We start from the raw sequence: 23,151 nt of genomic DNA on the forward strand, positions 1-23,151 counted from the left end.
AGTAATAAATGTTATTTGCAGTTAACAATTTTCTTTTTTCTTTATTACAATATTTATGGCAAGACTAGGTATAAACGTTTCTCTTAAATCACTCTATCTATAAAACAAACCCATCGAAACCCATAGAGTTTTATCTTACGAATTTAGTATTCAAATTACTATACATCCCTATTATAAAAATTAGTAAATCAACGTTGAAAAGAAAAGAACACCTATACATGAGCCGATGTCGAAAAATTATAACATTCGGTATTACAAAGGTATAATAAATTTACGCCACAGGTGGTCTTTGATAGTGTCATCTTGTGGTAAATTGAGTTCATATTTTACAAATACTTGGATGGCCTGAATATTTGTTACAAAATATTCGTTTCTTTAAGAACAGCTTTCGCAGAATAATAAAAACAGTTTCATCTTTTATATTATTTTGTGCAAGATATTATTAAAGTAGTGCAATTTATATTCTTTATTTTCTTTGCTTATCTTTGTTTTATATTGTTGAATGAAATTAATTTACTGTTCTTGTTATATACATGTTATGCGAGCGCAACTTGACTGAAGAAAGCCTGCAGCAATTTTAATTACAACAAACATTTCAAATATGCCTTTGAAAATTTCATCTCCAGGAATATTACGATTAAAATTCAACAGAATATACTATAAATTAGAAACTAACAATTCGTACTTCTCGGAACATCGTGAATTGCCGAAATATCATCGTAACTGTCAAATAGTTGGTGCTTTCTGGCGGCGAATTCAGGTTGCCATGGCAACGGTCGTTTATTCTTGGTAAATGGTCCTCGTTGCGCAATGGATACCCAGTGATAATAGTCAATTACTATTAATGTTGCTTCATCAATGAAATGTTAATAGAGGAATTTATGTTTAGGCCTTTGATATCACGATGGAAATGATAAACGATTTATATTTCAAAGGAGTTTCATAGCTTAGAATCGCTATGTTTAAAAATGAATCAATATTTCCCTTGCCCACGACGTTTTTCATCATCAGAATAAAGATCATGTGAAAGAAAATTTCACAAATTTGCGTCAAAAAGTATGAAAGAAAAAATATATAAGAAAAATTAGACTACGTATTTGACAGTTTGCGCAAAGACGTACAACGTCTGTTGGGGCAGCTGCTTTATAACTGTAAAAGTCATATGTTAATGAATATTATGTGTAATGCTTTAAACTCAAACCGTTCACTCGTTTAGCCAAATTTATATTACGGAAAAAGATTTGGCATAAAAATTCAATCAAAGTAACGTATACTAAAGAAAAAAATATTGTTATTGTCTTTTAAGTAGAAACAAAGGAATACAAAAACAATAGGGCAGTATTCGTACATAAACCAGACCTTTATAAGCTCTATGCTTCATCTTCCAGCATTAGATGACTCGTCAAACCAAAGGACATAGTTACGTCGACGCTCACGAAAGTACCGTATTTCACGCATTATTAACTACACCATAAAGACTATCCTGTATACAGATTACTTGGAAGGCCTCTATTAAGAACCGCTTCAGAGATAAAATGGGCAATTGACCTTGCCTTATGATTCCTGAACCGAGAAAATTATTGCGGAACTCATGGAATATGATGAACACGTGTTAGAATATTTCCACCTACCTACGTGAAACTGTGGAAGCAGTGAACCATTAGATTGAAAAATTACAAGCTATGAATAAGCGAGGTTTACTAACATTCAGCTCTCACATGGAAATAATGTAGTTCAAGTGTTGAATGTGTTATCGAAGACATCGAATTTTGTATATTGAAATGTCCAAAAGATCTTTGGAATGTTCATTCTCTATAGTGTATCCATCAAAGTCCGACATTTTTTAAAACAATGAAAATGGTTTAAACAGTTTGTAGATATAAAAATGTGTATAACGGGTTACATTGATTATTTCTTTAATGTTATAGTTGACAAATGAGCTGGTCAGTCGCCTTATAGTAAGCCTCTACACATGAACATTTGCATAGGCCTTATGCCAATATTCTATATTTTACTGAAACTGCTCAGAATAATTTACAAATTACTAGCTTTTGCCCGCTACTTCGCACGCGTTAAATTCGGAGTAATGTAATAGAGGTAAATCGGGATGATAGTATCCTATAACCCAAGTCAGTTCATACCCTGTCTGTATACTAAATTTCATCAAAATCCATTCAGTAGTTTCACATTTTTAATATTAGTGTGATGATTGTTATTATATTATGAATAATATAGTTCCTTTTGCAGGAAGGCGTTCAATTATTTTATTGAACATGATATAGGTCAACGGTAAACGTCTTTAAATGGCAGCTTCAGATCTCACTTTTGGGTCACTTTTGTATGGAATTCTTGATATGACATGAATGTGACGATATCATTTTATTACCTATACAATTTTCCTAACGCGCTATTGCTTTGAATACAAATGGAGCAGAAAGATAGTAGACTTAAAATAGACTGAAAGAATGCCTTTCAAGGTAGTCTTTTATGCTTGAATAAGCAATAAAATTGATATTAAATAATTGAATCCAGTCAACAGAACTATAATTGAAGCTTAAAACAACGGGGATAATAAAACAAAACTTTATTCAATAATACCAACACAAGACAAGTGTTACTTTTAAACACAGCAATCTATACTAATAACATAAGGCTAAAGAGTCTGTTTGTCTGAACGCGATAATCTCAGGAATCGTTGTGTTTTTCAAATATTCTTACACCCTTGGTTATGAACGTGATATTTGAATGCAATAAGCTATATATGTATGAAGAGTACAGCCAACAACAATGCTTTTATTTAAACGTATAAGTCATCAACAAAATCATTTATCTCTCCAAGACATGATAGTTAACTAAACCTTTTGTAATGCAGAAATGCGTAATTTATAACGGATACCTAAAACATTAAGCTTTTTGTCACAAATGTGGAGACAAGCGTCGTGATCCCTTTCCTATTGTTTCTACCATTCATTAGTAACAAAAACACCACGCAAAACCAAACCGAGGCCAAACACAACATCGCTTGAGTTTTGCTAAGATTAAAGCCCTTATAATGAAATACAGCTCTGTTATCTTTAAATGCTTGAAAGGCATCATAATCATTTGACATATTTGGATATAATTAATATTATATAATAAAACAAACCCCCATAGAAGGCCCGTGTCCCAGCAGTGGGTACATATTATATGGGTTGATGATGATGAATTTTATATAAAAATATCTGTAGGCTAAGCGATTCAAATTATAACTCATTACACTGTTCGGTTTCCAATCAAATTTCTGTGAGATTCAAAGATTAGGAGATGATCTAATGCTCTAAGTATTATATTCGACCATTTATAACACCCGATAATCAAACATGTTCCACAAAAATATCAGTACAATTTATACAAAACTGTTGCTACATTAAACATCTTTACATTCATACAACAATATACATACCCATACGCACATACACACACACATTCAATTCCTAACTATATCTTGACCTTTCGTCTTTTACTTTAACAACAAGACAACAAGAAATGGCCTTGTTTTTCTTTAATCCGTTTCAAGAAAATAAACATACGTAACAGACGTAAATAAAATAAGGGTAATATGAATTATGAAGTGTAGAGTTTTGTAAAGGCGTTAGTAACCTTATTATCCCCAAAACCCCATTATACCATTCCCCATCGAGTGTCAACCACGCATCAGTAACTGATTGATTTATGAGCAACATTAGTTGTGGTGTTACCACCCTCATGTTAAATGCTATGCCAGTGTATTCAAGATTAATGACGAATAATTAATTTTTTTCATAATTAATTATCCAAATATTTGAATAAGCCTATTTTGTTGTTGGTTTTTTTTCTCAAAATCGCAATCAACACCAACAAACAATATTATTTTCTACGTAAATACTATTCAAATGATAGTTTACAGATACTCATTAAAATTTATATTTTTAATTCTGACGTTTCTACTATAAAACCCATTATGTGACTGTCCAATAAAATTGAATGAAATTACTTCGTTTTAACCGCTCAGCCCTGGCAAATAAAAACTGAAAACCTACTTGAATTCAGTGTATACTCGAATTCACCTAAGCGCTTTTTATAGAGTTTTTGCTATATTTTGGCTAGATAGCTTCACATCTCTATTTAGTGCCATAAATTGGTTCAAATCGTAAACGTTCTATAACTATGTAAATTTACATTTCCGAACATATGATTAGGATACAAATTAAAAGCAAAATTCGGTGTATAAATACATTGTACATAACTTTCTAAGATAAAACTGTTTTGATAGTGTTGCTTATAGCATTCAATGTAAAAGAGATATTTCTGTAATCGTTTCTCTCGATATAACGCAATTAACAAAACGAATAGACGCATCCCAACTTTTGCCATACAATAAACAGCAAAGAATATCTACCACAGAGTATCACATTTATTGACGTTTTATTGTACCGTAGCAATCACGGCGGTCGAAGCACGTTAAGTAGAATTTACTACACCTCGAGGAATAAAACGGTTTAACTCACACGTATCTTCGTTCTATTTTTTCTTTTGTTAACCGACCTTAGTGAAAACTGGGGCCCTGGGGAGCTACCGTCTACACTATTTTCTATTTTCGAGTTATTTTTACTACAGAAAATAAGCCCTGTTAATTGCTTGGCTACAAATAGACAAATCTAGAAATAAACTTCATTGTATTACTTTTTGTAGTATCTATACTACTTAAAAGTTATATGTAAAGGAATTCTGCATAATAATCAATTTAAAGTGTATTAATTATCTATATGACATTGTCTTTACATTGACTGTGATAAAAATATTCATATTGATAATACTAGCCGTGCCGCGCGAATTTATCTGGAGGTCGAACGGACACAAGAAGTATTTCTATAGCTTATGCATTATACTGGTACATAAGCTACGACACTGACATGTATCATTGAATCTGTTCAGTTTTTTTTTTTGCGTAAAAGAGTAGTAAACATGCGTTCATGCATCCGTACAACTACTCGCGTTTACAATATTAGTGATTTTTATTTTAGTAATTGTGATACGAGCATGATTCCCTTGTTTTCGCAAATAAGGAACATTTTATTACATCACTACCATATATTATTTAAAAAGTTCTTACAAATTCAGCGCGAAACTCAAATAACCACAACAAATGCCTATTTCTTAAAAAGTTTAATAAACGTACTACAATTTGGATTATTAGCAGCCAGCGCGCGGCGCGCCCGTCTTTTGTTTTTATAAAATAGGTAAACAAACCCGAGCTGTTTCTAGCAAATTCGATCATTATTTCTGTACGCCTCGTTCTGTCACGGTTCGCTGGCTCACCTCGTTACTCGTTAGCCGTTCCTGTGATATTTACACACGATTCGATAAACACAAACCATCTACGATTGCGATGACTATTAAATATTATTTATATTGTTCTATCTGTCTGTTATAGGGATTTGATCAATGCTCTCTGTTTAATTATAAGTTTGATCATTCTTTATTAATCATTGAATAATTAGTAAATTAATGAATACATTATGAATGATTTTATTAAGCTGTGAATATTATATCTCAATTCATATTCCAATTTTTACTTTCAAAGTTATGTAAATCGTGTTCATTAGTAGCCCTTGCGTATTTCGGAAAAAAAAACTATGACCTATAGATTAATCAAAGTAAAAAAACTGGTACCTATGTAAGATATTGAATGCATAAATTGAACTTAACAATTACAAACACATGTATAGTATTAAATGAACAATGCAAAGGCCTAATTGACAAAAATGCCCCACCTAACGAATCATGTATGTACTATTAGAAATTTTTGAAAGAATAGAAAAAATTTGATCACGAGGCAGGATGTATGTACTATTTATATTTCAATATGAATTTATGAAGGTTCCCTAATTGAGAGGTGAAAAGTAATCCTTGATTTATAGTTTCCTTAAACCCAGGTAGAAGGGGTTTTTAAGATATTCCTTTCAGTCATATACATGCTATGATGTGAAAAACGAAATTTATATTTTCATGTGTATAAATTTACTAAGTTACATGCAATGTTTACTTTCTTTATTGTCCCTTTGCGTCAAACCAGTCTTACATATTATTTTCATCTAAGATTGCGTGGTAGATACTGCTAATTAAAATATGCCCGTTTTTATATGGCACTGACCTAACCTCTTTTGTTTAACTACTTTATTGTGTTTTTAATAATTAATCTACAATAGAGTGTTTTAAGTAAAAAATTATTAGCAACAACTGGTGCTTCGTTCAGCGTTTACATTGGATCAACATTTATGTAATAAAACTTGATTAGAGACACTCGGTTTTAAGTAGATTGCATATACACGGTTCAGAGTGCAATTAATTGATATAGGTGTTAAAATACAAGAAATAGAATTCATAGATGCATTAAAGTCATTAATTTTAAGATAACATTAACCTATAAGATTCATTTCAATGAAAAGTTAATATGGAACCTGCGGATAAAGAACATTGTGGCCATTCGGAAAAACATGTTTAATTATAATTATTAAATATAGCAATTATCAAAAATTATACATATCGAAATATACAGTATAACTTTTGAGATAATAACTTGGTAAATGAGCTTTAAAAAAAACCTATTTTATATATATTATAGTTTCCTGAGACTGTTAAACGGAAAGAAATTCACAATAGACCCTAATTCCACATTTAAAGGCTTGGACGGTATTCACTGCAATCTGGCTCCATCTACAACGCGGACACGTGCGAATGGAATCTCTTGACCTTTTCATATGAAGGAGTCACATTATTACACATTTGGGCCTGCTAAAGTCAAGCCGGGTTTTCATTTAGGTTTGGACTAAACGTAATGGGGAATTTGATAACGGACTTGAGAATTCGTAGATAGCTTCTTGGTATTAACCTCACCCAGGTTAAGGAGTACAGAGGTCGGAGATTGTTTAAAATTAAAAATCATTTTTTTTTTAAAACCTTATTTATTTGTACATGATTACAACAACGATTTAAATAATTTTGCTCACGTTTATATTTTATTCCATATTAACATATTTCCAGAACCGTATAGAGCTGTATTCAATACAGGATATTTTAAACAATATCCTGTCTTCACATCATTCAAGTATCGTACAACATCAAAGACAATATATTAAGATATAAAAAATTACCTAATATAAAAAATCTATTGAATTTACGACCACCAACTCAGGCTGATTCCACTACGTACTTATAACCTATATAAACTCCAAGGTGCATACGGATTCCATACACACGTAGCAGTTATAACATCTGACACATTGTGTTACAGTGGCGAGTCCTCCGGGCGGCGCGGGCGCCAACCCCGAGGAGCCCCACCGCCCGCCGCCGCCCCCCGCGCCCCGCAACGGGACCTCCCCCAGTAAGCACGACAAAGCAGTGGCTACCGCTTGTATTTTGGGTACTGAGTCAGTTACATGAACTTAACCTGAACAAAAAATAAAAAAGGAAAATCTTTATACATACATCACACATAAATTTAAATGACCCAGTCTCCCAAGATAGCATAAATTTTCAGGAGCCCATGATTTCAAAGAATACTCCACTTTTCTTTCATTCTACGAATTTCTAGATATAATTTACTATTACTTCACATCTAGTGATAAATACATTCTAGAATAATATTTCATAATTTATTTTGAGATACAGCAACACATTAAATCATTGTTTTAATCATTAAGTACTTCGAAAAAAACTCATGTCTTGTGAGCACTTATTTTACTCAACAATACATATACTTATCAAAAAAACATTTATTTATATTAAATTACAAAGACACAGTCGTTAACATAAGACTGAACATAATCATTATAACCGCAACAATGCAATTATTATCATATCGCATTACACACTCATCTAATTAATTAATGAAATACTACGTTAAACTTACTGTAACTGCCTCATTGCCCCTAGGGTTGTCTCTCATACGAATAACGTTATTACATTTTACAATGTTATGCCATGTTGAGCTGAACCTGACATGTTGGAAACCGCGGTGTGAAATCATGATTACATATATCTCTGCATATTCGCAAATGTTATTTTGTAGTGTCTTATAACTTGGACAATGATTTTATGAAAAAATATTGCTTTAATTTCTGAGAATTGATGAAAAGAAACATTTGGAATATGCGAAATATATGACACAAAATTAACTCACTTACACCGGAGTGTAAAATTATGGAAAAAAAATATGAAGAATAAATTTGTTATGTCGTAAGTTCTAACAAAAATGTAGTTGACAACATAATCTCATGAGGAAATAATTTTCCATTTTCTTTAAATGTCATTAAAATAACTTAAACTTAAACACAAAAAATAATTCGTAAAATCAATCAATGTTTGACAACCCTATGCATGATTCGGTTAATTAAAATTATTTTGTTTGAATATGTTATTGCACTGTTTCTTTGCCGTAGCCACTGTATTATTTCGTGCACGATTTTATTGTTTTTGTAGTTAGCTCTTGCTTTCATTATATGTAGAGTAAATATTGTTCTCACTTATGCATAATTTTTATCATTTATGTGTTATATCAACTCTTTTCATAATTAAAATAACATGCAATATAAATTCCTTACAGCATTTAATTTCTCTAGATTTTTTCGTATATATTATTAATAATCAAAATGTGTTTAAAATCAAATTAAAGAAGTATTATAAGATATTAAAAACCTTACAGCTAAACCCAAACTGGAAGCATTTTTATGTACGTAACCTTAATGATAAAAGAATCCTTTAATAATAAAAGAAAACTTATAGAAAGCGACATTCTTACATCAGATTTTTTCATTAATTAGCTCCGTTAAATGTTAATTATCAAGGCTCGTGAAGCTTTGGAAAATTTCCTTAATTAGTTAGTATTATGGTTTTTTCAAGCAATTATCGCTGTTGAAGTAATTTAAATATTGGCATTTCGTTTCTTGTTAGATAAAAGGCTATTGTTTGAACAGATTTTGTTTATAATTAAACGTAAACCAATGTTTTTGCAGAAGTATTTATCTTGTAGATTAACAATAATACCATATTTTTTTTATTTTTGCAATCATAAATTGAATATATAAACATTTTAATACACTGCTTAATTGCACAGATAAGTAAAAGTTATCTAATTAACTTTTAACAATATTAACGAACTGTCTAAAAAAGCAAACAAATTATTAAATACAACTTTTCTTCAAAATATACGGGACATAGCTAATGGTAATCATACATTACATATTATATAATTGTAAAGTCCATTCAACAAACAAACAAGTATATACTTATACCAAATAATGGACTCGATACAACTCAGCGATGCATACCGTAATGCCCAGCGAACTCACAAGCTGTTAAAATTATTCCCCCTCCGGGAATATGACTGGTCCCAAAGGTCGAATACCGATTGTTCTACAAGTTCATCACAGAAATTTAATTTATAATAGCTGCCGTTAAAACAACGTTCCATTATTTATTTGGGACGAACTGACCGACGGTTTCGTGTTTATTTCTGAAATGGGCTATTACATTTGTCCCTCTTGGGGCTCGATTGACCAAGAAAAAGTGTTTCAATCCAATTTGAGGTTGGAAAAAGGACAATAGATTTTTTTACACGAGTAGGTAGATATAAGATTAGGCGGATGAATTTATGGTATTGGCCGTTGATTCATGTCTTAGAAACTTTGAAGGCATTTATCGTTGTACACACGCTTATAATTCCATGAAATTCTCATACTTAAAATATTTGTATTCATTTCAACGTTAATATGATATTCATAAATAATATTATAATATTTATTTTTAGTGAAGAATCAGCAATAGGTACTCAGGTACATATCTTAAGCACAGACTTTCGAAATGACACTGCGGCTATGAACAAACTTTTGCCATTAATTGTAATAATGACAGAAAGTACAAAAGCATTTAAAAACGAAAGTTGATGTACAAATACACGTCTTTTGTTTTCTTTCTTCCGTTAGTAGGAAATAAGACTTTATGTGGGAGCACGGGAAATACCACACACCCACCAAAAACCGGCGTGAAATAGTAGGATATTACTGTGTTTCGCACAGTGGGGTAATTCGGAGGCCCGAGTGCTTTTCTTCGCCCTTCCACGTCCATTTCTTCTTTACAGTCGTCAATTTATTCCTTGTCCCCTTGTTACCCCTTACAGTGAGCAGCGCATTCACAGAGGCACTACCTCGCGAATGTTCATTATATTGCTCAGACTACAATAAAACAATACCGTTTGATAAAGAATTGAATCGTATAATCACAAAATGACACACACTCGAAGCAAACAGTTCCCTTCACATCGTTATATATAGTCGCTCACCAGCGCACCACAAAGGGAACTCTTATGCAGTAATTACTTTGCACGAGTTAAACAATTTCCATACATCACTTACGTTCACATACTGTGTAATATTAATTTCAAAAACGACCAGTATTAATACTATTAATACTTGTGACGTACGTTTGTAAAATAATTTAATATTACAGACAATTAATGCATGCATAATTGTGTTTATAATCAAGAATTTTTTTATTCATAAAATTAAAGAATTATAAATAATTTAACCCTCTTAATTTGAGTCTCATCAATTGATTTTAAAAGATAATAATTTCATTCTGTTTTAAGTGAATTTTAAATAAAAAAGAAAATAATTAAGTTGTAAAAAAACATGCACAAATCCGCATGAATAGCAATATAACTACCCTTCTAATTATCATAATAGTGCATAACAGTAGATATAAATAAATCAATATTATAATTTTAGCGTTTACTTAATAAAATAAGTTGTACATTGTTACTACAAATAAACATAATGCGATTTTCAGTCATAAGTACACCTAATAACATATACTGGTACGATAAAATTTTACAGCAAATAACTCCGTAAGCATTTTTTATATCCAATTGCATGCAACATTCGTAATTGCATAGAAAACAACAATTTATGTAATTGTAAGCTCACCATTAGTACTAAAACTCGCGGTAAACCCCTAACTTGTTACCATGACAACCGCAGTAAACACAACCTGAGACCACAGACTAATAAAACAGGCTAGTCATGGGAATAAGCAATATTATTGTACTGTATGTGTTAGGTGAATGTTTTGTTATTATTTATTGCTATATTTCCTCGACAATTTAATGACTGTTATCTTATATCTTATATGTATGACAATAATATGATTATTGGAATCTTATTGAGGCTTAATAAATATATTTGAAATTAGAAACATAGTTTTAAATGATACTGATTACTAATGGTTATTTGATCTAGTTTTTAAATTATTCAAAATATTCACAACACATTGATTCGTTCATAACAGCTAGAAAAATAGTTCATGACCTACCGAAATCTTCCACTGTTTTATCCAAACAAATATGTTACATACATCATACGTGAACCACAGAATAAAAATAAAAATGCTTTACTCGTATATTGATTCTGTGGTTTCTATAAGATAATCTAAAAACTGTTTTATCGTATTGCCTTGAAGCAGACCGTTGGATTTATTCCAACCTACTTAGATATTCCTCTTTGTCAACTGCGTTTGTTTAGGAAGCTATTTGAATTGTAAACAATAAATATTAAATTCTGTTGCTCCTTTTTGGAAAAGATAAGAATTTGACAAATGCTTTTAATCAGAAAGTCTACAATTGCGGAATTCTTTCAGTCAAAGAACGAAAGCTTTATATAAATTTCTTTTTAATTTTCTGGGCGAAAAAGTAATTATACACAGTCTAAAGATACGTATATTAAGTACAATTAATAAAGCACCCAGATATAATAGTTCCAAAGTTCATAACATTTTATGTCGCGAAATTAAAATCATTTTCATAGCGAATTCAAATTAGTTCGAAATTAACAATAAACCAATTTATAACGTCTACCGGCAAATGCTTGTTAAATAAAAAACCCTACGACTTTTACACCAACGTTTCTGAAATTTGAAGATATACCATCGCCAAAATATCGCATCGTGTATTAGTGCAATATGGTTGCTTTCCTAGCTGCATAGAACTAGTTAAATAACAGCCATTTCACATTCGAAAAGCGACGAAAGTATCGCATACTCACTGAAAGATAGCTTTCACTGAACGAAACGTAAAAAGTAGAGTAAAGGGGAAAATGTTCGGATTTGGAAGTTTTAAAGGCTTGAAAAGAAGCAGGGGTCACAAACACTTGGCGCTTGTGAAATAAAGGTTGATATGCATTGCGTTTACGTACACTATTGATTTTTTGTAATTACCTTGATTGCTCAATTCATAATTATTGTGTAACACGTTCCACGTGCGTTTTCGCTTCTCAAGAGTCTAATTCATAGTAGAATAAACAAAATTTTCATCTTGTGTTTGCTACAGAATAATATTAAAACATACGAGTATTATAAATCCCTTTATGGTATTATTTTAACAAAGTCTAAAGCTAATATTTATACACATAATGAAAAAAAAAGATTTACTTTTTCAATATTATGAAAGTATAAGTAATAATATTAATTAATATATAATTTATTTACCTACTTTTTTCAGAATGTACAAGTATGTTCGTAACCTCTGAAACACGTTCAAATGTCTGCATAAGCAATACTGAAAAGAGCTTTAATTGAATTTTTGCTTTTTTTTCTTCTCTCTTTTTGTTTTCAGCTGCCTTTTCGTTTCTGAATTAGCAATTAATTAAATTGAAACCACTATTTGTTAATAAATAAATCCCCTTCGTTTCGCTTTATACAAAAAAAAAAAACAAATATAAATAAAGCACTGCTGCAGTGTAATTTTTTTTTTTTATTTAATTCGTAGATTATTAAAACTGTTTCTTTTTCTGTTCTTGGCATATGTCTACTGTGTATTTGCCAGTATAATACAAGTATTTACTTTATGTGTGAATAACTTTGTTATATAATAACTAGCTGCACCCAGCAAACGCTGTTCTGCCTTACTCTTATCGTTTAGTGGTATGAAAAATAGATGTTAGCCGATTCTTAGACCTACCCAATATGCTTAACAAATTTCAGAGGAATCGGTCAAGCCGTTTCGGAGGAGTATAGAGTCTAACATTGTGACACGAGAATTTTATATATAAGTTTAATAACAGATAAAAAATACAATGCGTTTAAAATGTGCTAGTAAAATATTAACAATGTTGCAACATCTGCTGGCTATGTAAATTCAAAATATTTTAAACCAAAAATACGCAGCATGATACAACGCCGTTTAAGTTGTGTGTCTTTATTTACGCCTACAAAATATTTTTTTTTTACACGAACATCATAAATATTTAATACTGGCTAGTGGAATTCAAATAAATATATCGTAATGCAACTCTTTGAACGCTAACTTCAAATTTAGAACGTTTTGGCAACATCATGCTCATGACTTTTTTTTTTTCAGAACAAGGCGCACTGACCATTGTCCGGCGGTCATCCAGCCGGAGTAAGACGACGGAAAGCTCACCTCCCACTGACGAACAGTTAGACCAACTCGATCTCGACACAGAACATTTGCCCGCCGTTGACACGCCCGACGCCTGTGATAAAGCCGCTCTTAGGTATTTTTTTCTTATAAACATAACAATATAAAACAAAACTGATATAAACAAAAACAAGTAATTTATATACCCAAATAGTACCCACATATTTAAAACCTAAATACCTCATGTTAATAGTATCTTATATAAATCGGAGCTCATATAGGTAATATTGTCATGAAACAACTTATTTTCCAACTTTTATGAACAACTGTGCCTTGGTCAATCGATTTTCAACGGCTCCATTACATTTAAAGATGACTAATACTTTTTTTAATATAAATACCTACAAACTAATAGTGCATATTCAAAAAGTTCTGTTTCTGTTCCATTAAAACATTATCATAATGTGCACTATGGTTATAAAAGCATGCTGCTCTTGAAACTAAAATAACAATTATCAAACTCAAACTTACAATAAATAGCGTATCCAAATATCAACTGAAACGTACAATTCTAGGACAACAATACATAATACAAACGTATAAATATTCACCAAAGAACAATAGTACAAATGGTCGTAATAAAACAGTTATTATCATTCAATTTTCATAACAATTACTTTGCCTCATTTCGGTAATGATTGAGTCTAAGGAATAGCTTTCAAAACAACGATAAAATTTTGTTTGATTTATCGGAATTTATTGCATGAACCATTTTTAGGAAGGGCAAATTCTAAAGATGTATCCGAATTATTTATTACAGTATTCAAATTATTTCAATGTCTTAATTAAACATGATATGCTTTAATGGATTGATTTTTTATTAGATGGTTTTACTTCAAGAAATGCTTTTAGAGAAGGTTGATTTGAGTATCACCAAAATTGAAATATGTTTTTAAAGAACTTAATTCATTATGATTTCAATAATTAAAAACTTTACTCTTATAAACTTTGTCATATATCATTTGAATTTTTTATATATCCAGAATTCACCTTTTTCTTTTGAGCCAGACTTATTTTAGTATATCTAAGGATATTCTAGCGTTTTAGATCTAATTAGAGCTATTGAGCTGGAAAGACTCGTTCCGCCTTAATGGTCACTCAGTTTACGAGCATTTTACGTTTATCCATTTCCCGCTATAATGTTACCAGATTAAAACATATCTGCTATTTCTGTAGTGGGACTAGGGAGCATTTCACATTCAATTGGTCGATTCTTACCGACTCCATAACAAGAGACTAAAATGTTTTTTTTTATTTTACATTTCCTACCTCAAAAGTTTGTCTTTTATCGATCAATTTGAAAGAGTATGTTTTTTTTTTGTATTTATTTAATTGATAGGGAACAATACGTGTTTCATGTCATATTTTATTTCGTCGGAATATTATTTAGATGATTTTGAAAGAATGTAATAAACGAATTATTTATTATTATAAATTGTAATTGCCTGAATATAATTTGTTCATAAATAAATTATTATAAATATTTGAATAACACTTGATTTCTTTGTCCACAGATTACGCTATCTCCTAAGACAAATAAACAGAGGTGAAATACCTGTTGAAATACTACAAAAGAATATTCAATATGCCGCAAAAGTTTTGGAAGCTGTCTACATAGATGAAACCAAGTATGTATTTCTTAAACTCACCGTATTATATTTGTATAATGAATGTATAAATGGGGATAACAGTGTCGTAACTGATTTTACTATATTAAAACATGATTATACTACGCTTTATAAATTTTAAAATTATAAATTAAAAAAAGCTTAGCTGGATGTAAGCGCAGTTTTAAAAAAATAATTTCGAATGTCGAGAAATTTCTGGCTTTGACAAGGAATTTTCAGAGTTGTTGCAGTTTGTGTTACATAGGTAAAAACCACAAATTACATCGTTAAATCGCTTTCAGTTCGATAAAATACGTAAAAAGGTTTATGATGTTGATTTTTAAACTTTAACACGGTGCACTTTAAACTTAAATTGCTTTGAATACGTCACCATATATCATATGATGTTACTATATAATATGATTATATTTATAAAGCGTAGCAAATCACGGTCAAAAAGACATAAAAGAGGCAGTTCTCAAAATTTTTCTGTTTCAGATTCGACAGACTCAACGTGAATGTATTTATTCATTTTGTGAGAAGAGATGTTAAAGCATATATCGCTGTCTATATTTCCTTTATTCGTCTATTGTATCTCGATATTGGAGCATTGATAGAACAATAAGAAATCGTGGGCATGTACGTCCATTGATGAGAGTTTTAAATTGAGATCGTGGTTAATGCTGGTTCTATTGTGCTCGATTGAAATACGAATTCTAACAAATACGTGTATGTTACAAGAAAATACTTTATTTTACAAAGATATTGCGAAATTTTTTACAATTATATTTAAAGAAGTTAAACTTGAATACCGGAAAATACCACGTGAATATTAAGGTTATTTTAAAGGAAGTGTATGACTGGTTTGTCTATATCAAAATAAAAGATTTACCACGCATAATACATGTGATTTAAATTATTTATTAGTATACATAATTTAATGCGATAATTAATTCAATTGAACTATTTTCTCGTGTATTAATAAGTTTGTATTGAATTAACTGTATTACAACATTATTGTTTAAACGTAGAGTATATATATAGGTATAGTATGTAATTATGATATTTAAACTAAGCTGAACTTAATATCTTAACCATTTCATTTAAATTTTAATAAATTTATCTCAAAAAAGAAAACCTCTATGTGAATAGAACAAAGATTAAAAAGTTCCCAAAACTTCTCGACGTCGCGTTCATAAAATAAAATACAATGAACAAAACAAGACATTTTATTTTTAATTTGTGTTGTGCAAATGTTTACGATCTTTGTTAACAATGAATTCAAATGTTTACCTTAGTAAACTTAAGCCCGTATTTAGAGACAACGCAAATTATGAGGGTGAAAAATAGTTACCTACAATCAGTCTTAAAGAAACTTCGAGACAAATTCAAATATGCATATATATATATTAGTGTTTTTATTATTCACATTACAAGATATAATACGTACAATCGCCTCAAATTTCCAAGTAGGCTATTAGCAATATTTTTAAACATTAAGCTAAGATAGTTACTATGCAATCAAAGGAAAAAAATAGTCCGGGGTTTTCCCCGTATACTTCATGTTACTGGGTAAAAAGGGCGTAGTAAGTCCTTTCTCAGATCTCAAACTAACTCTTTCTGTACCAAATTTCATCCGATTCAGTTCAGTGGGCGTTTCAAATTTATAACATAAACTACGGATTCAGTTTATCTTCTTCGTCTATCTTGGGTAACACAACACCTCTAAATAACGAGATAAATACATGTTATATTCGTATCTACTAAAACACAAAGTGGTCATTTGTCTTATACATTATACACGGCCAAATTTTATCACTCCAACACTCAGGACAGTCTAATAGGTGAGGACAGGGAATTCGGTTTCATTAACTTTGACGAAATGGCTCCTTTTAAAGCGCCCTCAGCCCTCCCTAAAAGGCGCACGGCCTCAGGGTAAATCTCTTGCAAACTTAACGTTTTAAGGACTGTTTTAATTTGAGCTACAGGGTGACATTTTATAATTCATCTTGCGATTTATTAATGTGTTTATAAGAATAATATTACCTGTAGACATTACATGAACTCCATTTTAAAGAAATAGCTAAACACATAAAAATTGTATCAAATCGTTGAAATCCTTTTTCTTACCGTTACAAATTCTATGTATGGTCCTTATAAATTCTTTCGACTATCCAATCGCAGAACAGAGCTTGAACAGTGTGAAATAAAATAATGTCAGCTAAATACTTCTCAACATATTATAATATTAGCTATATCCAACGCACATTATTTGTAAAGACGAAACCTGTAAGTCTATCTAATTACTTTATTCAGGCCAAAATTTTGTAGGTAATTACTGGCAATATATTTATTGAGTTACAACTATGTTGCCTGAGAGTATAAACGTCATCCCTAGTGGCTGGCCTGTCATGTTACTAATTACATAGCAGTCCTTTTCGAAAAGAGAAGAAGAAAAAGAATACCTTTTCATGATTAAATGATAATGAAATTGGCGGACATATATTCATGATTCTTCGTTATGTTAGTTTAATAGTACTTTAAAAGGTGTGATTTGAAATTATAACTATAATTAAATTTTTATTAAACCCTTTACTAAAATTAGCTTTTAAATATTTAATTATGAGTCTCAAACATACGATAATTGCGTCATTGTATTCCTTATTATCTCCAGAAATAAACTATAAAAATGGCGGTATAAATACATATTAAATCATCGATTAAATATTCTAATATTGCCTGTGTTGAAATTACTTACCTATTCACAGTCAAGCTTATACGTTATTATTTCAATGCACACTGAATGCCTGATATCAACCGATAATTGATACGATCTGTTGTTTGCTTTTTTATCTGAACTTCATAGAACTTAAGACCTTAAATAGTATGACATAAAGTTTAATCTCTTTAAGAACAATACTTATATGTCATGAGTAATCAGTAACAGATGGTGTAATTATGAACGGTCTTGTAATTATTTTGTTCATCCTTTAGTCCCTTTTTAATCGAGCTTTGTATCTAGGTCGATTCATGAAACATTAATAACGGCGTAATAACGTTTGCAGATAGAACCAGAGCGAATTCGGTACAGAATAAGTCTTTGAAAATGTTCAAAGGAATTATGGTTCTGGATATTATAACTAGACCATTGGATATGGACTACATTATACCTTACTAGCCTTTGCTCGCGTTGTTATTGGAAAGGATAGGATATCCTCTATCCTGGGGTTTTACCCGCATTGTTCCCGTTCCCGTGTGTTCCCGGGACAATCTCCATTCTCGGGTCTCAAATTATCTTTGCACAAAATTTCATCCAACTCGGCTCTGTAATTAAGGCATGTAGAAAAGACAGACGGAAAGACAGAGTCACTTTCGCAAATACAATATTAGGAGAGATTACATATGTTTTTTGAGTCCATGAAGAGATTAGTCATTAAAAATAAATGGTCTTGGATTTTTTATTATAGTACATGAGTTATTCATGATGAACGATGTTAATTCTTCCGAATTTTAAATTCTTTTTGTATAGTAAATTTATGGGGAAAATTAATAAAATTCTGTACTAAATTATCACACAACGGCGAATAGAATCAGATCATCGATGAAAAATAGATAAATATTCCTATTGTTGGCAGGCGTCGATAATGTTGAGTTGAATTTATGCATAAAATACTCCGTTATTTACTGCAATAGACAAACACAAAAATATATAATATACATAAATGAAGTACGCATCGTGTACTAACCTCAATTCCTCATATTAAAATTACCTCTTTCATATAAAATGCAAATTAATATGCTTACTCCAGTTTGATTTAATAAAAGAAAAATCTCTTTATAATTACTACGCAATAAGCTATGAATAAAGCTCTCAAAGCTTTACTACATAATCCTTTAAAATATAAAAAAAATATAAGGTTTTTATTATAAGTAATGAATGCTACTTTTTAATTTTGTAAAAACCGATGTTTTCACAAGCATTAACCACACTCAATAAAACTTTCAACAACGTTTTCGTATTGCTAGAATCTCGTACCAATTCTCCAATATAAACCTTCAATCTATCCTGTTTCAATCTAGGGTTGACAGGCAAAAGATAGGCGCACTAGCGCCACCAGTGATAATTTGTAACACAGGGTTAGACGGCCGGCGGAGCAGCCGCGCTCGCAACCAACGACCCTACAAATGAGGCGACTCCGCACGCCATGCTGGACAAGATGTTCTGTAGAGAAACCGAACGAAGCAAAGTTAATACCGTTACAACACCGCCGGCAATGGCCAAGTAGTCGAGCCTCCCTTCTGTCCACTCTGTGCGATTAGGTCTTTCTGTTCTGTTGACGCTTACTCTCTCAGAATCCTGTTCTCCTGGTAGCGACAGTATTGGGGATTTGGTGTTTTGTATCGAGGGCAAGTTGGTTCCCGACGCACGACTTGTTCCCCTTTGTAGTGCCCCTGTATTAGTTAGTTTCTTCCCTGTGTGCTATTTGAACCCTGTGAAATACGTCACTCCGTTTTCAGCATGGTTTTTGAGCGACGTCTATAACCGTTTTGTAGTTAGCTACGTTTTTGCTTGTTTTATTTTTATGCAATACTCTATATTTTATTTTTTGATATGTAACACTATGTAAATAAGTGTATTGTTTAGAATTATATTTGCTTTTAAAATATATTTAAACCAATAATTTAATTGAAGTTTGAATCTATTTTTTATGTATAAAGCATTCTATAAATACCTACTATAAATCGACAGATTTATTGATTTTATTGTAAATTTTAATTCATCATTCCAGTCGTTAAAATATGAAATGGTTATAGTAAATATACCTCTATACTCACTTATCGATGTTCCATATTTTCGTTCTTTGAAACATAATGAAAGAATATTGTATCTGAACTTTGAAAATTTTCCACGAAACATAAAGTTCGTGCATAGTTTAAATTTTAGAAATTAAATTAAACGATATAGTGACGTCTTTTAATAAGCGTGAAGCATTTAATTTAATCTTTACCCGAATATGTGATACTAGAATGACAAAATTACCATTTCATATTACAGCGCCTCTACGTCCAATCAATGTTGACCCCTCTTTCCTATGTGTTTCCAATGACTTGGTGTTTTATTATAGACCGGCCGTGGCGCGCCAGCAGTCGGCGCCGACCCTGGTGTTTAGGTGTGTCGATGTTACCACTTAATTTGTTATCTATCACCATTTGAATAATCAAAACTTTTGAATTTCGTTAATAATTCTTAAATTATATAAAGATGTACATAGAAGGTACATTTTGTAGTTATTTTAGTCTATAACATTCTACTCCCTATATTATATTGACTTTTTAATTTACAATAGAATAGTCCCTTTCATTATACATTTGTAGAATAAACAAGGAACTAAAAACTAGTCTTAACCTTAGCCTTCCTGCATATGAAACGCTTCTAAAACTGACTTCACACTACAAGTGTGAACAAAATTCAAGTGGTGATAGATTGAACACTGAACCAAAAATCCCAGCAGTCTAAACGCTTTATGTGTTTATTATTTGTATGCAACATTGCTTTCTATTAGTAAGAGTATTGTTTATTCTTGTTAGTGTAACGTTGATTTTCAGGAATACTTTTGAGAATTTTTGATTTTGTATGTTTGTATTCTTACACTATGTCTTTAAAGCCTCAATTATATTATATATAAGATATAAATCGGTCGTAAATTCCAATATATAGTTATGCAGTCTTATTAAGTATTTAGTAATATGTGGCAATAAGTAGGCAGTTGATTAATGAAGATTTTTATTATACTTATGAATATAAATTATAAACTGTATTCGTTGAGAAAATTTAAACGCAACATAACCTAAATTATATGCAATATTTTCTCAATATCCAGACTTTCCTAGGCTAATTGCTCGTAGAATTGACTCTACAAAAACAAGAAAACTTTTCACTAATTGTGAACCAAATATAAACGAAAAACGAAATATGTTCACGGTAATAACAACACAAAAAATTAACAAGCACTTGTAAATAAATTCACGCCAGCAAAAACGTGATTGCATTAGCAGTTTCCAGCTAACTCCAATTGCTCCAACAATAGCAGTTTGTTAAGAACAATAGCATCTATAAAACATGGAAATTTCTAGAAATGGAATATATTCTGCTTCTGGACAGATATAACGTATTACGTACGACCCAGACGTATATTAGATGCAAATCGGGTTCCTACCGCAAATACCTGGAATATTCCGTTTAGATTTCAAGACAAGGCTAATTGGGAGATTCTGATTTCTATTGAAAATAGCACACGTACTTAAAATATATTTCGTTCGTAAATATTTTCATATTCCAGCGACGAATTCATACTTTATTATTCATGTAGAAATGAAATGGTTATGAAAAGTTAGGAGGAACATAATTAAAGGCATTTAGAGGCTTATAAATGGAAATGGATTTTTATTTATTTCTTATTTAGAATATTACAACCAAAAAATCACAACGTAACTAATGGAAAGCAATGTAAACGTTTATGTATTGTGTTACGCTGCATGTGTATTGTCTTTGTATATCGAACCCTTGATCCCTTAGATAAACTAAAGCATTTTCATCTTCTTTCACATCTTCTAATAAATTAGCAATAAACCTCTTTATATAAGAAAATAATATTGTTCTATAAATTATTTAAGAGATGCATTTACCATCTCCTGAACATGTTGTATTCGAAATATTTATATCTATTTAAAGTATATTTATTACTGTACGACATTGAATTACACTTCCACATAGCACTTAATAAAACGTTCTATAAATACACTTTATTGTATTTATATAATAATACGTATTGCGTCCTTTAAGAAATATAACCGAACTCACCTCAATACTAGAACAAAAACGCTATCTTAATCTTAATATAAGCACCAAATCTAGACATGATTTTACTACGAGTATTACAATCATTAGAATAAAATAATTTTATTCCTTATAATGAATTTGTACAACATACCTTTTAAATGGGCTTAGAATTATTAATGCTAACTATAGTTTTAATGTTTTTACGCAGTTCACCTGTAAAGCTCTCGTATTCATTGATTATTTATTCAAAACTCTAAATTGGACTTTCCGAGCTTTGTATTGTTTATAACAGATGCTGTATAACAAGAATTCTCAGAAAAATAAGGATAAATTGTCAATAAAAGGCTTTGCAGCTTCACAATATACGCTATTAACATCTTAACCCAAAAATCACAATACGCTACGATCTTCAGTAAGCTAAGGTGACAGACATCGGAGTAAATGTGCCAATTGAGTTAGCTTGTACAGCTTTAACTTTATCCATAGGAGGTACAGTTCTAATACAAGTTGTGGTGTTGACAGACGCTTGGCGGACGAAGATGACGAGCTATCAGAAGTGCAACCAGACGCCGTTCCACCAGAAGTCAGAGAGTGGCTGGCGTCAACGTTCACACGGCAGCTGGCGACGGCAAAGCGAAAGTCGGATGAGAAACCCAAGTTCAGATCGGTGGCGCACGCGATCCGAGCGGGGATATTTGTAGACAGAATCTACAGGCGGGTCACGAGTACGGCGTTGATGCAGTTCCCACAAGATGTTGTACGAGTTTTAAAGGTTAGTTTACTCTGTCTGTTTCACATTGTTATATAGTCTATCTCTTTCTCCTTCCTTAATACAAAGCTGAATTATCATAGCTGCGTATAATCCTAAAAACTTACATTAATTATAACGAGAGCGCAATTATATTTACTTACTTATAACAATACTAGCTGCGCACCGCGGTTTCACCCGCGTAAGTCTGTATCCCGTAGGAATATTGGGATAAAAAGTTGCCTATGTGTTATTCCAGTTGTCCAGTTATTTACGTATCACATTTCATTGCAATCGGTTCAGTAGTTTTTGCGTGAAAGAATAACAAACATACACATACACATACGTCCACCCTCACAAACTTTCGCATTTATCATCATCATCATCATCATTATCAGCCCTTTGATGTCCACTGCTGGACATAGGCCTCTCTCATGGCACGCCACTG

At 31.3% G+C, this 23,151-nt stretch overlaps 1 protein-coding gene across 4 annotated transcripts in view; it reads left to right on the plus strand.

Annotated features, from left to right (window-relative positions):
• The window catches only part of LOC119828197 (calcium/calmodulin-dependent 3',5'-cyclic nucleotide phosphodiesterase 1), a 129,970-nt gene that overhangs the window by 85,927 nt on the left and 20,892 nt on the right, over positions 1 to 23,151 (plus strand). Inside the window, exons 3-7 of one of the 4 annotated variants that reach the window (XM_038350301.1) lie at positions 7,313 to 7,402; positions 13,427 to 13,583; positions 15,022 to 15,135; positions 20,241 to 20,285; positions 22,478 to 22,727. In XM_038350301.1, the coding sequence (XP_038206229.1) occupies positions 7,313 to 7,402; positions 13,427 to 13,583; positions 15,022 to 15,135; positions 20,241 to 20,285; positions 22,478 to 22,727 (656 nt within the window). The remainder of the gene's footprint in view (positions 1 to 7,312; positions 7,403 to 13,426; positions 13,584 to 15,021; positions 15,136 to 20,240; positions 20,286 to 22,477; positions 22,728 to 23,151) is intronic. The other 3 variants (XM_038350309.1, XM_038350317.1, XM_038350325.1) reach the window with 3 other exon arrangements.

Source organism: Zerene cesonia, chromosome 1 (genome assembly GCF_012273895.1).
Source record: "Zerene cesonia ecotype Mississippi chromosome 1, Zerene_cesonia_1.1, whole genome shotgun sequence".
Taxonomy (NCBI): Eukaryota; Metazoa; Arthropoda; class Insecta; order Lepidoptera; family Pieridae; genus Zerene; species Zerene cesonia.